The sequence below is a fragment of the Arachis ipaensis genome, chromosome B7, assembly GCF_059453495.1.
Source record: "Arachis ipaensis isolate K30076 ecotype BB chromosome B7, ASM5945349v1, whole genome shotgun sequence".
Taxonomy (NCBI): Eukaryota; Viridiplantae; Streptophyta; class Magnoliopsida; order Fabales; family Fabaceae; genus Arachis; species Arachis ipaensis.
This window is the reverse complement of record NC_142442.1, coordinates 87,468,921-87,485,140: the sequence shown is the minus strand read 5'-3', so window position 1 is coordinate 87,485,140 and position 16,220 is coordinate 87,468,921. Positions and strand designations below refer to the sequence as shown.

General features: G+C 33.0%; 3 protein-coding genes across 3 annotated transcripts; 1 reads left to right on the top strand and 2 right to left on the bottom strand.

Moving 5' to 3' along the window:
• Positions 1-3,018: 3,018 nt before the first annotated feature.
• On the bottom strand, positions 3,019-4,155 carry LOC107611492 (putative F-box protein At3g25460). The gene has a single exon (XM_016313408.1). The coding sequence runs from the start codon at positions 4,153-4,155 to the stop codon at positions 3,019-3,021; it is 1,137 nt and encodes a 378-aa protein (XP_016168894.1).
• Positions 4,156-10,193: 6,038 nt separating this feature from the next.
• Positions 10,194-11,741, top strand: LOC148553266 (uncharacterized). Its single transcript, XM_088492901.1, has 5 exons — positions 10,194-10,228; positions 10,544-10,619; positions 10,705-11,174; positions 11,306-11,369; positions 11,472-11,741. The coding sequence occupies exons 1-5, from the start codon at positions 10,194-10,196 to the stop codon at positions 11,739-11,741; spliced, it is 915 nt and encodes a 304-aa protein (XP_088349027.1).
• An 845-nt stretch (positions 11,742-12,586) lies between these two features.
• LOC110265905 (replication protein A 70 kDa DNA-binding subunit B-like) lies at positions 12,587-15,181 on the bottom strand. The gene is made up of 10 exons (XM_088494802.1): positions 15,005-15,181; positions 14,609-14,882; positions 14,399-14,498; positions 14,063-14,272; positions 13,806-13,941; positions 13,554-13,714; positions 13,335-13,449; positions 13,068-13,259; positions 12,840-12,980; positions 12,587-12,754 (listed from the first exon to the last, which is right to left on the bottom strand). The coding sequence occupies exons 1-10, from the start codon at positions 15,179-15,181 to the stop codon at positions 12,587-12,589; spliced, it is 1,674 nt and encodes a 557-aa protein (XP_088350928.1).
• Positions 15,182-16,220: the final 1,039 nt, after the last annotated feature.

Here is a 16,220-nt window from a genome sequence, read left to right as displayed (position 1 = left end):
CAACTCCATCACTGGTCACACAATTTTGATCTAAGTTCTTTACATACTTGGGACAAGGAATAACATATTGCCAATCGGAGCTTTCAGCACAAAACATGGTTAGCCAAGAATCCTGATCGCCTAAATTCCTTTTAAATATATGAACTATTGCATACTTAGAAGACCCAGGATAGTATAGAAAGGCATACGTGAATGTGCACATAGTGCAAAAGTGTTGAGTAGGATCACGTATACTGCGTAATGTATTAGCAGCAGGATTCCATATTAATATTTGAGGTGCTTTACCTGTAGAGGAGAAACGCATACATACATTGCCGTTTGCGGTGCCAATTATTCGAAACCAACCTCCAGGATTTATTGTTACAGGCAATGCAAGCTGCATGGCTTCCCCTGTTGTAGCATCCATCTTCATGATCCAATCAGGCCTTTGATTGAAAGGTCCAAGAGTAAAATGAAGATAGATGAACTGGCCTCTTGCTTTCCACTTTGAGTGTGTCTCTTGCAAAAATGGAATCGCATTCAATTTGTCCCTCCAGTAGTGATTTGTAGCTCTGCATGCAACCAATGTTTTCGGATCACTCTTGAGAAAAATGTCAAAGATTAATTCTTCAGGAAGAGTTAAAGGGTAGGCTTTTGTGGGAGCTATGTCACTCATGCTTCCCTTTAGTTGAACAGATGAGCAGGTTAAGGTTTTTAGTGGAGATGAAAAAGTTGTGCATAAGGGTAGTGTGGTGGTAGTGCCTATTTATTACAAAACATGGAAGCTAAATCAAGAAACATTTTTCTTTTTTTGTTCGGACAATAACAATCAAATTGTTCAAAGAAGTGACATGACTTATGTAATGAAGCATGCAACCAGGGCTTTAGTATTTGGCATATAACCGGTTTGCACATAACTATTACATAAATTTTGGCTAGGAATAAATCACATGGGGCCTAAAGGATATTTTATACTATCCCATTTCTAACCTTGCCATTATGTTTAACTTGTTCTCTTTATTGGAACTTATTGATAAATCATACAAAAGTTTAGAAGATGCCATTCTACTTGTCGTCTTATTTTTTTGATCCGGAACCAAATGTTAGTTTAGTTTCTTTAAGTTGAGGAATTAATTCTTCTTAGCTCCATCATATATGGGCACCTTTATCTATGCTAGTTGATGTGTATTGTTAAGGTTTGAAAATATTTTTTTTAATACATAGTTGCATGCTTTATTGTTTTATCTTTCACTACTTTTAGATAGTTCTCTTAAATGTAGCATTAGCCTTCATTCAAATTGGCAACCTGACAAATATGTGATAGATGTAAAATGAAACAGTAGATGATGCAAACTTCAAGTTAAATAGTGAAGGTGGCAAAAAGCAAATAAAGAAGCTAACTTTTATAACTTAAAAAAATAAATGATGATATAAACAACCATCTTCACCGATTAGACAATTTAAGAATTATTTTTTTATAATACTTAATTGCAAAAAATAATTAGCTGCAATTTTAGCAATTTTTTTTGATATATTTTAATTTATCTCTATTAATTCATTTTGTTATAATAATCATTACCATTGACTATATACTTAAGAGAATTTTAGATGATATGATAATGAATTTGTCGCTGCATAGTGCATAATGAAGAATTTAAAATTTTTTTTATAGTATATATAATTATATATTATATTCCTGAATGACTTAATAATTCCTACAAAAATAGTAAATAATATTTAAAAAATTTAATAAATCTAGATTATAAATAATGGTATCATATCTTACAAAAATTCTACTTCTTATTTTGATATTAAGCTAACATCTATTAAGTTTTAAGTATACTAAAGGCAATGTAAGAAAGATTGAAATGACAGGAGGAAATCTTTCATATCTATCTCCATTTAATTCTTTGTCTTGAACTACTCCACAATAAGTAAGAAAAGATTTAGAAATGACCTGAAGCAATATTTCATGTCCCATCTTCATTTAATTTTTTATTTTGAACCACTTGATAATAATTAGTGAGTGCAGTGTAAAAAGAGGCAAACTAATAAATATACATATAAGTAAAAGTAGATACTTAAGTAATAATTACACCTAGCCTCTAATATCTTGAGAAAGTCAACACCCATTTAGCATAGTTCATTAGCAATCAAGTAGGATGGACATAAACCAACATTAAATGTAATAACTTTTGGTAATACACTAACAACACGGTGCTTTAACATGCAAAGTATTATCCTGTTTGTGATAATGCTAGGGGTGCATGCATAGCAATATTATTTTAGTTTTGTCAAACATTTTTTAATATTATTAGGATTGTGTGTGTGTATGATAAAATCGTTTATTTCCTTTCTTCGAAGAACTCTTTGATTATGATAGTAAATGTTAGGACAATTTTATGTAAACAATATTATTTTTTACTTTTTTTTATTCCAAACAACTTCATTAAGATTGATTTTGAATGCTATGTTTGGTGTGACTAATATTTTTTTTTTCATTTATCCAAAGTTGTTTCATAACATAATCAAACTCTCTTGAGTCATTCAAAGCTGCCCTTTAAGATTTGATATTTTTAATATAACTTGCTCATCAAATACGGTATACAATTGGAAACTATTTGGCAAACTTTCACTATGTGTTGTGTCTTTCTAAGAGAAAGAAATCGAACATTTTCTTTTCAAACCCATCGAAGTATATAATCATAAAAACACAGCATAATAAATAAAATACTTTGCACCAACTCAAATACAAACCCTTACAACACAAATAAGGCAGATGAACTTAAAAATAAAGGATAAATACTACAAACGAACCAACAATGCCATGCATGGTGTTCGTTGTACAATGCAAGTCGAACCAATATATGACATTGGTGGTAACACTCATACACACTAAACAAACCACAATAAGCAAAGACATAGTTTTCCACTAAAACCAACTCTAAATAGCACACAACCCTTAAAGCTTTAAACCCTAAGTCCTAGGAAGCATAGTTTGGAGCAACGCATGGCTATTACAACTTTCTAGGTAATCCATCACACAGGAAATAAAGTTTCTTCATATGCATGGATAGATTTAATCTTAACATAATTATCATAAAAAACCCGATGAAGCCTCTTTCTTGTGCCTTCAATGGGGTTATATCGAACCATAAAAAACTGAGAGTACGCAATGACTTGAGCCCCAACCAGTTGTAGGTGCCTCTCCATAACTTGGATAACATCATGATCAACCATGACAGCTGGCACGTACAAAGTACCTATTCCATTATATGTAAATAGTTGTGACCAGTTAACACCTCCATGGGTGTCACTTACTTGCCATATAACTGAGTTGTATGAATAGATTGTGTGATTATTTGATGCCAAACATAGACATCCATCTCTAACCAAAAGGCAACCACAATGAGACGTAGCTTGAGGAGGGACGTAAATTTGGCCAAAAGTCAATGTCATCAATGAAAAAGATACAATGTATGGTTGATCATTGTCTTCACGGTCAGCAAGCCAATACACAACACCACTGGCTGCAACATATGAATGATCCAACCGTTGCACATACGAAGGACATGCAATTCTAACATGCCAATTCCTAGTGAAACTTGTATACATAGTTAAAGTGTAAGCAGTGCTTTCGGGTTCATCTTTAAATACATGCAAAATTGCATAATGAACACTGTTAGGAAAGTGAGCAAAGGCATAAGTGAAAGCACCCTCACAATAACCACCTTGCAAAGGATCATCTAGTACCCGAGGGATTTGAAAAACTGGATTCCAAATCACCAAGTGGCTTCTCCTTCCAAGGGAGGAGTAACGGATACAGAAGATTCCCATCTCGACTCCAATGAGCTGAAACCAACCGTGTTGGGTTAAAAGAAAAGGCAAGTTGAGGTAGCCGGTTTCCCCGGTAACGGCATCAATCTTCATTATCCAATCCACCGAGGTGATCACAGGAGATGCAAACCCAAAGTGAATGAATAGTGAGCAGCCACGCCTTTTCCATATCCTTGAGATTTGACTGAGAAATTCAAATGAAGTTACCCTTTGCCTCCAATAACGGCAAGTAGCACTGAAACTGACAATGGTTTGAGCGTCACATAAATAGAGGATCTCACTTATAATCTCATCAGGGAGTTGTGGAACCTCAACTTCTGTTGGAGGTATATCACTCATACTTAGGATTACAAAGTGTAAAATAGAGTACTTGACAAACTCCAAACAATATGTTGTGGTGACCAATGCTTGTTGAAGTCCATTTATAGAATGTTAATATGTCTTTGAAAGCACAACTACCTTCTTCAGATGCAATAAATTTCACAAGTTTTAGGTCTTGCATGGTTTAGCTAACATTAAGTGCAAAATGACCTTGTAAGATACTAAATAGTGAAAGAGTTGGGATGGATAAATAAAGCTGAGCTTTTAAGGAGCAAGATTTAAATTACTATATTAATTATTAACGATAAAATCGTATTTTAGAGATTTTTTTACGTAATTCTACCAAAAGGCTTTAGAAATGTAAGTAGATGATAATTACAAATTTGGGTAAAGTATATTTTTTGCCTCTGAAATTTGTTTAAAATTCAAGAAATATTCTAAATTTTACTTTGTTTCACCTTTATCCAAAAAATTTTTAAATTTGAATCAAATATATCGTTGATAGGAAAATTGTATAAAAGATAATTTACTAAAATATTAATCATTAAATTACTATATAATTTAAACCAATTATATATTTAAAAAATAGGAGTATAATTAAAATTTTTACACATTGTTCATAACTTGCAAATGATGTGACTATACTATTAATTTTATTTCGATAAAATGTCTCTTTGGTAAACACTTGAACACCACGTTTATGAAAATCATTATCCTCATTCCTGTCATTATTATTATTATTATTATTCAAAGCTGTGTTATGTCCAACAATCTATATATTATAGGAGAACAAAACTATAAATAAAGAATTGTAAAATTATGTAAAAAATTACTCACAAAGAGTACATTTAATTGAAAGTGAAAACTTATACTGAGACAAAATTAAAACAAAATAAACCTTCGATGACTATTTTTAAAACTTTTAACTATTATTGAAAGACAAAAAATGTATTTATTCTACAAATTTATTTAATCTTTGCAAAATGACCTTGTAAAATACTAAATAGTGAAAGAGTTGGGATGGATAAATAAAGTCGAGCTTTTAAGGAGCAAGACTCAAATTACCATATTAATTGTTAACGATAAAATTGTATTTTCAAAATTTTTTTGACAAAATTCTTCCAAAAGGCTTTAGAATTGTAAGTAGATGATAATTACAAATTTGGATAAAGTATATTTTTTTTTCTCTGAAATTCGTTTAAAATTTTAGGAATACTCTAAGTTTTAGTTTGTTTCACCTTTATCCTTAAAGTTTTTAAATTTGAATCAAATATATCGTTGACAATAAAATTGTATAAAAGATAATTTACTCAAATATTAATCATTAAAGTATTATATAATCTCAACCAATAATATATTTAAAAAATAGGAGTATAATTAAAATATTTAATAATTTTTCATAACTTGCATATGATGTGATTATATTATTATTTTGATTTCGATCAAATGTCCCTTTGGTAAGCATTTGAACACCATGTTTATAAAAATCATTAACTTATTTAATTTCTGTCAAAAATATTATTATTATTATTATTATTATTATTATTATTATTATTATTATTATTATTATTATTATTCTTCACAGCTGTGTTATGCCCAATAATTTATATAGTATAGGAGAACAAAACTATAAATAAAGAATTGTAAAATTGTGTAAAAAATTATTCAGGAAGAGTACATTTAATTCAAAGGAAAAACTTATCCTAAGACAAAATTGAAACAAAATAAACCTTGATGACTATTTTTGAAACTTTTAACTATTATTGAAAGACGAAAAATGTATCAATTCAACAAATTTATTTAATCTTATCTTTGTTATTTATTTAATTATGTCCAATATATAATTAGAGAATTTTTTTAAAAAATAACTGTTGATATTGATATAAATAATATTTAAAATAGCTCTGATAACTGATAACTAAGATAAAAAAAATATATTGTATAACATAATTTACTCAAATATTAATCACTAAATATTATATAATCTCAATCAATTATATATTTAAAAAATAGGAGTATAATTAAAACTTCTAATTATTTTTCATAACTTGCATATGATGTGATTATATTACTATTTTCAAATAACTAATATTTATAAAAAATGACGATAATTCTATCAAATTCTTAAAGTGGCTATGTTTAGGGTATGCGATCAAAAACAAAAGTTAATCCAACATTATTCAATAGGTTTTTAAATTAGGATTTATGTCATCTGTTATAAATCTATGGTGTTATTAAGAAGTTGGTGCAATTAATAGAATGGATGGAACCACATCAATCACTAAGACAATACCAACTCTGTGACTTTGCTATTTAGAAGCCATACAATCTACATGACTACATGTTTTCTTTTAAAGCAAACATTAATGGTTGACAATGACATTTACTTTTTCTTTTGGGGTATTATTAACTCTAAGTAGTAAAACAATAGATACCTATAAACTGTACTTGGTGTGCATAAAGTATCTGTGTTAACAAATGAGCCTCATTTAAAATATGAAATGTGAAATGATGGCTTCCATCAGAGCATTAATCAACAGGTTACTTTACTAACTATGGTTGATTCTCAAATTGTTAAAAGAGTCACTCCCCATTATAAGATAGTTTTCGAACCCGAGCTGGATCGGCTGGCTGATAAAAAACTGAACAGAAAATATGTTGAACCGGAAATTAACCGGTGAATCTCCTGATCCGGGGGGTTTATTAAAGGATTACGGTTCGAATACCCCCCCTCATAAGAGCCCGGTTTTATAGGTTAGGAAAAAAAATACAAAAAAAATAAAATAAAACAAATGACAACCCAAAACCCGCAACCCACTCCCACCCCTCTTAGCCTCTACTCTCTGAAAATGCAGAGACTTTCAAAAAGAAACGTAGCCACCCACAGCCACCCACCCCATAGCCACCGCAGGCCACACAGCCCCACATAGTTGTGATCACCGAGCCCTTCTCTTCCTTGTCTATCTGTCGCCCTCTTTGACTCTGTCGCTGCCTCGCTGCTCCTCGCCTTGGGTCGTCGTTAATGATTTTCTGCTCCTCGCCGTGGGTCGTCGTCGCCGTGTCTCCAATCCTCGTCGTGTGTCGTCGCGGGTTCTACCTTCATCTTTTGCGTCGTTTCTGCTTCTGACCCCCGTCGCGTGTCTGCTACTCCCTTCCTCGCCGGCATCGTTTCTGGTTGTCCAATTCACACCGTATCTCACCGTCGTTGCTTCTGTTCTGCGTGTGGTGTTTCGCAGTTGCAGTTTATCACGATGGCCAAAGTTTTCAAATGTTAAACCCTCAGGTCTAAAGTCTCAGAGTAACTCTCTCGGACTCGACTCTTCTAAAATTTGAACTTTATTCTCAATCTGCATGTGGTGTCTTTTTTATGATTCTGATTGTTCAGATATTAATTTCTTGATTCTTTATTTGAATTCTTTCTGTTGATGAGTTTTAAATTCAATTGTTCAATTTATTAATCCTGCCTTCAGATGTTGATGCTGATTTATTCTAATTTTGGATTGGTGATTCCAGTAGCTGATTTCCTGATTCTAAAATGTTGATGATGATATGGTGCATGCCTCATTGCATTCTGATGGACTGCTGAAATTTTCGTAATTATGAGATATTTATGGTTTGATTCTGATTGCTTAGCTGCACTGTGATTATGCTTTTTTCTTTATATTTTGTTGTTGATTAATTGTAAGTTTTAAATCATAAAATGTTGACTGGTTGCTGAACTGATTAGGCATAAGTATGGCACTGGATGAATTTGTTGAAGGTACAAATAAAGATAGCAAAGATAAAAAAATAAAAAGCCAAGAAGACTGAGATTGGTTTGTTAAGATTAGTGTTCTCAACTTGGTTATTCATCTGCATAATAATTTTGAAGTACATGTGTAAATAGCTTCTAATGAGATTGGTTATTAAGCTTTATTTGGTAGCAATGTGTTAGCAATGTATAAATGGGGAGTACACGTGTCAATGTGTTAGCAAGGAAGACTGTTTTGCTATTCTACTTTTAAGTTTGGTTTGTTAAGATTAGTGTTCTCAACTTGGTTATCGATCTGCATAATAATTTTGAAGTACATGTATAAATAGCTATGACTAATCAGGTAAAGAGAGAGATTTAGATCATTGATTTTGTATGGATCTTTTTTTCTTACACTAATAATAAAGAGGTATATTCAGATTTTTTCGTTCTGTTCTCTTCTAAGATTCCTTTGTTGGTCTTTGTTCTTCAAGCTATTTCATTCTTCTTCATTCAGCTTTGGCTTCTTGGTACAATTGAAATGTTGAATTGGTTATAAGTTGCTGAAATAGTTTGATTGCATTTGGATTGGTTTTGGATCAGTTCTAAATTAGCTAATGAATTGCTCAATCATTCCGCAGATATAATTGTTGTTGACTACTATTAGGTTTTCAAGATTTTCACTATTTTATATTATTTTACATGTTGTGAAACTCATAGACCAACAACAATAAGAAAAACCCATAAAACATGAGTGCTTACATAGGAGAGTATGGGTGGGGCGGGTTCATGAGTGGGTTTTCAGGCGGGTTGAATTATTTTTTGGCTAGACTGACCCGATGACCAGATAAAGGAAACGTGCTTATCACTGTCACCAAAGAATTTAACATAACAAAAAATTTGGTTTTCTCATTTTCTTAACTAATGACAGATTTGATGCATGTTTTAAATATCATTTAAATTAAGTATTTAAATAAATATTCTCATTAAAAGAAAAGATAAAAATATTTAATTACTATTTTAGTCCATGTACTTATTATTTTTTTTTTCCAAAAATAGTAATTTAGTAATAATATACATTGAATGATTTTTTTTGGGTTAAAATTAAATTCAGCAAAAATATTATATAACCCATAACTTGTAATTGGGAAGAAAAAAATAATAAGTTTAAATGAAAACAAAAATAGAATGACATATTAATTATAAATGGATAAAAATAACCACATCAAAATCATATGTATATTGATGGATAGATAAAAAAAAAATAAAAGCGGGACATAAGAAACACAATCCTTTTTTTGCTTTTGAATGTATAATGAAAATGGACACAAAGTTTGCTAGTAAGAGGTGGGTGAGTAGTGATTAGATAATTTAGAGACTTCAACTCTGTGATTGTTTGTAGTTAGGGTCTTAATGTCATGGCAGGTGACTATTTGTTGTATGGATAGTTTGTTTAGATGTCCGATGTAACAGTATTTTGTTGGTTATTTTAGTTTATGTTATTTTTCTGTATCAGTTTATCTTTGGGGATGTACATTGTCAAACTGATCTTGCTCATGGTCTTTTGGCTTTGATGAGTTGAACTTATCGGAAAAAAAAAAACATGAAAAATAACTTGATAGTATATTTTGTGTTCAAGTTTTCATTTTATGAAGTTGTTTAATTGTTTGAATTTTTTAGTTGATGACTGAAAAATGGTTGAGAGGAGCGTACTAAATACTTAATTGATGTTTTTGTTTAATGTTGGATGAATTTTATTTTTCTTAATGTTTAATTTGACATGAGTAGTAATGGAACTTGATTAGTGAATTATTACTAATTTTAGTTTATCTTCTGAGAGATTTAAAGGAATATTTATTACTAATATTAGGCATGTATGGGAGATCAATTTTTGCAAAATAAATTCTCTATTGTTAAAGCAAATCATTTTAATAAACATAAATAAAGAGAGTACTTTCGTTTTAGTCATGGCCTAACAGGCCCCGCCCTCGAAACCATATTTTTTCCTCATTTCCAAACTCAACTTTTATGTTGTTTTAAGCAAAGCAAAGGCCTATTTAGCGAGTTTAGTGCCAGGTCTAATCCGTGGTTGTGCCTATCAGCCGAGGCCCCAAAACTTCGTCCAGAAGGAAACGGAAATAAAACTTCTAAACTACATCCTTTGCAGATTATGTTACACCATGTGAACGGTGAACCCGGTACTCCACTCGCTGCCATAGAAGCATCACTTGGTTCCTTGCTTCATTTCGGAAACCCTAAACCCTACCAACTCTCAACTTGTTAACCCTCAAAAGACCGGTACCAGAAGAGAAAACAAAGCGTAGGCATGGCTATTTCTGCTTCCAGGAGTGACATTAACAGGTAAAAAAACTTCAACCACCATACTTTCATGACTCTATATTTTTCATTGCATACTATGAGACACATGCATGTGTCTTCCTTAAAAATCAGAGCTTTATACTTCAAAGTGGGTACTTGTGTGAGAAATTTTTTATTATTTTTGAATATCTATCTATGGGTATAAATTAAAAAAGACGTAACCCTTACCACGAACAGTAGTCGCTTCAAAACTGAATGGGTGAATGTTCCTGAAAATGCAATCAGTTTTTGTGAAAAAGGTTACTTACTAAATGAAAATAGTACAATCTAACATTGTTTACCCTTTCGTTAACACAGAAGATTTATGGCAACAATGAATAGTTGGCCTTCAGATGATGATAGACTTATCAAGTTTCGTCTTGTCAAAGTAAAGGTAAACTGATTTTGTTGTAATTTTAAGTTACATAGAATTAAATTTCAATTTCCACGGCGACTGAAATATGTTCATATGATGTTAGGGCAAAAGACATTTTCCCAAACACTTTTTAGCAAGATATGGAAAAGAATTTGGTAATACATGTTTTGCAATTGATCACTGTGACAACTGCTTGAAGATTCAGTTAGTCGGTAATCATATGAATAGAGTTATAGAAGAAGACACATTTGAGACAATTAGAGCCTTTTATCAAGCAGAAAGAGATGTAACAGTTAAGCTTTGGTATGTAGGCTTTGGTCTCTTTTATCTTTCCCTGTGGGATAAGATGAACTTTGAGTTAGCTTTGACCCAAAATCCAAATTTCTATGTGAGAGACCAACTAACCTCTGACAAACTTGATGAAATTGAACTGAATTTGAATCTAAAGTACGTACAAAAGGATGAACAACCTCAAGTGACCTCAAGTAGCGGTGATTCACCTCAGTCAACAGATGTTGAAGAAGTAGTAGGCCCTAACACGGCTGATCCTGTCGAAATCGACAATCACATGAGGTAAGATGACTCTTACTCCATAGTTGATTTTGTGACTTTTGTCATCCCATTTCATTCCTTTCAACAAACATAATCATAGAAATCAATTATCTGACAATTACAATGTGTTCAAATTTGTTGATCTATGTTAGAGACATAATTTTTCACACTTACTCCAAAGAACTCCAGCCAAGTGACATTGGAGCCAGCAGACTGGTAAAATAACACAACACTACTATGAGTCTATGTTGTATGGTTCAATTAATTTAACCTGTTAGCAATTATATTAATAATTTTGTTTTGGAATGACGCCCACAGTATGTGCCAGTTGACTTCGCAGAAATATTGAAAACATTCGGAGATGCTGCCATTTGGACAATAATAAGTCCCCCTTCGCCACAGGGGTCTACTTTTCTGTTCCAAGGCCATCAAAATCCTACTAATCCTTTTGATATCAGGTTTGGACTCGGATGGCAGGATTTTTGCAAGGCACATGTGCTGAAACCAAAAGATCTTCTAGCCTTTAGGATAGTCTGCAAACGTAATTTGCGAATGATGGTAGACATTCGAAGGTATCCGAGAGAGTAGAACATCCGCAAGTCTTGTGAGAAGATACATTTTTATGAGCTGAATCCTGATATATGATGTATCTTTTGAGCTAGAGTTATCAACTGATGTAAAACATCATCTAATATGATGAATGAGATATTGAATGAGATATTGTATTAGGTTTTCCTTGCCTCTGCAGTTCAATCTTCATTTTAAATTAGTAATTGTCTTGTCTGAATACTTTGTAGCAAGAGAAACAACTTCTTAAACATTGCCCAACATATATATATATATATATATATATATATATATATTAACCTGTTGTGATGAAAGCCACAGGATGGATATTGAATGAGATATTGTATTAGGTTTTCTTTGCCTCTGCACTTCATTCTTCATTTTAAATTAGTAATTTTCTTGTCTGAATACTTTGTAGCAAGAGAAACAACCATTGTACTAATACTTCAAGTTGTATACACTTGCTACACTGTTCTTTAAAGGTATTTCAACATCAGCGAACAATTTAGATGATGAAAAAGCTTGTTGAAATTTCTGACTTTATTTTCTCATATAACCATATATATATATATATTGACTAATGAATTTTCGAACAAATGAACTACTAAAATGAGCAGCAACCAAATTTCATACTAATCTTTTATATATATATATAGCTAAATATACATACATGCACCTTGCACCCACTTACACCTACCTTCATCATTCAACCCCTAACTAATTAGAACTTACAACACCTTGAACTTAATTCCCATGTACTTGACATTACACTACTAAAGCAACAACATGTAATATAACATATTTAACATTAGTTTTACAACATTAATTCCTCAATTCACCCTTATGCAAAACAACTCAAACTAAGATTACTCTAGCTTCCTCTTTCCAGTGTTTCTTTTAAATGTCTTGTTGCTGGAACCTTGACCATCTGGAGTACATATCCCTACCGTGATAGCATTGTCAACAACCTCACCGACCACCGACTTAACGGGACTGGCATGGACGCTTTCACATTTGCTTTCAGTTGGGGAGTCCTGCGTGCACAAAAAAATGTAAGGCCTTCTAAAACATAACATAATATAAATTAACTTTTTGGATTATCTTTAATTGCCTTCTAACCTTCAATGCAGATATAAAACCCAACGCATTTGCTTCTGATTCAGTTTCCAATTGGCAAGAACCATCCAAAGTGGCACTAAAACTTTGATCCCCTTCATGAGAACCACCACCCAAACTGGTTGTAAAACTGTGAACCCTTGCCTAAACCACCAAAACACACTACTTGTAAGCAACAAAAGTAGGTAGTCTATTAACGAACAAAACATGTTAAACCGGATGCCAGCATACCCCAATATTAACGGAAGTCGAAGATTCCGTCGAATAAAGGCCTATCAGCGACTCATCATCACTTATCTTAACTACATTGTAAGGCTGGTCAACCGACCTGATATTCCGATACGTCACAGACAATTTAAACAAATACTTCCTTTCAACAATCGCATCGAAAGCTTTCGGATACGAACTTCCCGGGTATGTATCCTATGTTTTGGCAATTAACAACTTAGAAACAGGTCTTGCCGATAATTGAAAATATTATTAATCACAAAGACTTACAGTCGGATCACGTATTTCACTGGCTGATTTGCCAACAATAGTCTTGGCTTCTGAATTCCATAAGGTCACCTTAATACAACCGGTACCATCAGTAAGGATGACAGCAAGACGATATCTATAAACACAACACAATTGTAATGGCAATTAGGAAGACCAACTTGTATCGTGACACATGCTAAATAAATGCACATGAATACATCCTTATTGTCATCTAATTACCTCAGAGCACCATTAAACCCAACCTTTCTACAATGATCACACCAATAGCGGTCCTTATTTGGCTGCACTTTTCTGGGACATGTGTTGCACGATACGTAGAACCAATCCTTCAAACCCACATCGACAGAAACTATGGTACCAACAACCCAACATGATGTCTCCTAACCATTTAAAAAAAACATAACGTCTTTCCATCAACAGAACATAAAATAAAGGAATGTTTAAACCCAAACACTCAACCAAAAAGCTCACATGGTCCAAGTTGAGAACTTCTTCCATTGACTTGATTGGAATTGTTCCTCGAGATATTTCATCAGAGACGGAAGGTTGGCCATGACTCTCGATAAGATTGATTCTCTGAGAAGCTAGATCACCTTGCTCAAGTAAACTACATAACACAAAAAATATTGAACATAACACAGCACAGTTTTTATTGTTAAAAAAAATTATGCATATATGGAGAAAAAACTAAAGGAATTGACCTTCCCTTTTTTTCATTTTTTGCATACCTCTTCTTGAAACTAATAACAGCAGGGAAGTCAGCATTACAATATACTCGAGAAGGGTCAAAGCTACTTTGGATGTTAACATCATTCAAATATACATATGGTTTAAAAAGCTGGGCAACCATAACTAATGGCTCACAATCTGGCCTATGCAAGAATGTAACCACTTCATCAACAAAGGTGCCAAATAGAGTACACTTCATCTTATGTCCCCTAAAAACACAGGCAGAATGCATCAATAAGAACACCACCAAAGTGACACAAAAACAGCTAATATAAAAAAGATTATAACCACGTCAAAATTCATTCAACAACAAAAGGAGAATCAAGAAAACAAACTCTAAATCCTCCAAGTAAACCACCATGCGTTTAGTGTGTTGCCCAGTTTTGGTAACCAAATCTCTTGCATCTTCTTTAGCTACCACATGACCAATGCAATCTACATAAGACATGGAAAACATACTCTGATCACTTACTATTCACTCCGGTTCAAAGTGACCAAGAATTAAAGAAACCATAACAGCCTAGAATGAAAGACCGAATACTAACCGATCAAGTGGTTTTGAGCGACAACTGAAGCCATTGCCTCAATTTCTTCATACTTTGTGAATCGAAACGGGTTGAAAACAAATGTGTCAGGGGTGAGTCTAGACACAGACGTTTTCATATAAAAACTTAGTTTATATTTGTGAGGTGTAGTCCTCACTGACTTTCCATAGCCTTGCACAATGAAGTTCTTCATGGAATAGATTTCATGCTCGCGGATAACACTCCTAAATATCACAATGCTGTTCCTCGGTACACTACAATGGATCCGATCACCCTATATGAACAAAAGCCAACCACATAAAAACAAAGAAAGATTTAATATAATAAATTACATTAATAAACCCACAGGCCTGGGCACACTAAAATAATAACGATTTCAATACATGATACACTTACCCGTTCATCCTGAAGGATCATCTCGATGCTAAAAGCTTCATCCGGATTCCACTGACTCGGAACCTCGTACAGTCGAACAACGCCCACCACCACGGACCATTCTAGTTTAGACGGGTTGATGTCTGCCACACGATCAACTCCATGGGTTGCACTATTTGAAATACTAAGCGTGGCCATCTAAAAGTGTGTACACCTTCTACACAATCTTGTGCAACAAACATGTATATATACACTACCAGCTGCTCGAAAGGCAGACCAAGAAATTGTAATAAAAAGTTGCTATTGAAATGTGTTAAAAGAGCGGGAAAGTTTAACATACTTTATGCATGTCTAATCCAACATGGTGATCCTCCAAATCACTTATCAACCAATGAGAAAACAGGAACTTCATTTTATTGCATGACCTTGGGATTGCCGAAACCAAACTGAGAAGGAGAAACTTGAGAAGTAACCAAATGCTGCAAACTTGAAACCAAACTGAGAAGGAGAAACTTGAGAACTAACCAAATGCTACAAATTTCTAATGAGATTGGTTATTAAGCTTTATTTGGTAGCAATGTGTTAGCAATGTATAAATAGGGAGTACACGTGTCAATGTGTTAGCAAGGAAGGGTTTGTTACACTGTTTTGCTATTCTACTTTTAATATTATAAAGAGAAGGAGAAACCAAACTGAGAAGGAGAAACTTGAGAAGTAACCAAATGCTGCAAACTTGAAACCAAACTGAGAAGGAGAAACTTGAGAACTAACCAAATGCTACAAATTTCTAATGAGATTGGTTATTAAGCTTTATTTGGTAGCAATGTGTTAGCAATGTATAAATAGGGAGTACACGTGTCAATGTGTTAGCAAGGAAGGGTTTGTTACACTGTTTTGCTATTCTACTTTTAATATTATAAAGATTATCTAATTATTACTTTATTAGTATTAAAGAAAAATAAGAGGCCAAGTGTTGATCGAAAAATATTTTTGACTAAGAGTGGATCGATTCGGAATGGGTTAGGTATGATTTTTCGAGAAGAAATATATATGAATTTGAAGTTGGAAGTAATGGGCGCTGATTTGGATTTCGATTGTATTTGTTAATCGAGTAGGCCTGATTGAATAAGGAGATTCGATTAGAAAGATAAGTAAGGTCTTCGATGAGCTAATCGACTAGTCATAGAAGTGAGAGAGTTAGTGGCTTTTATTACACGAGAAAATTATGGGAAATATC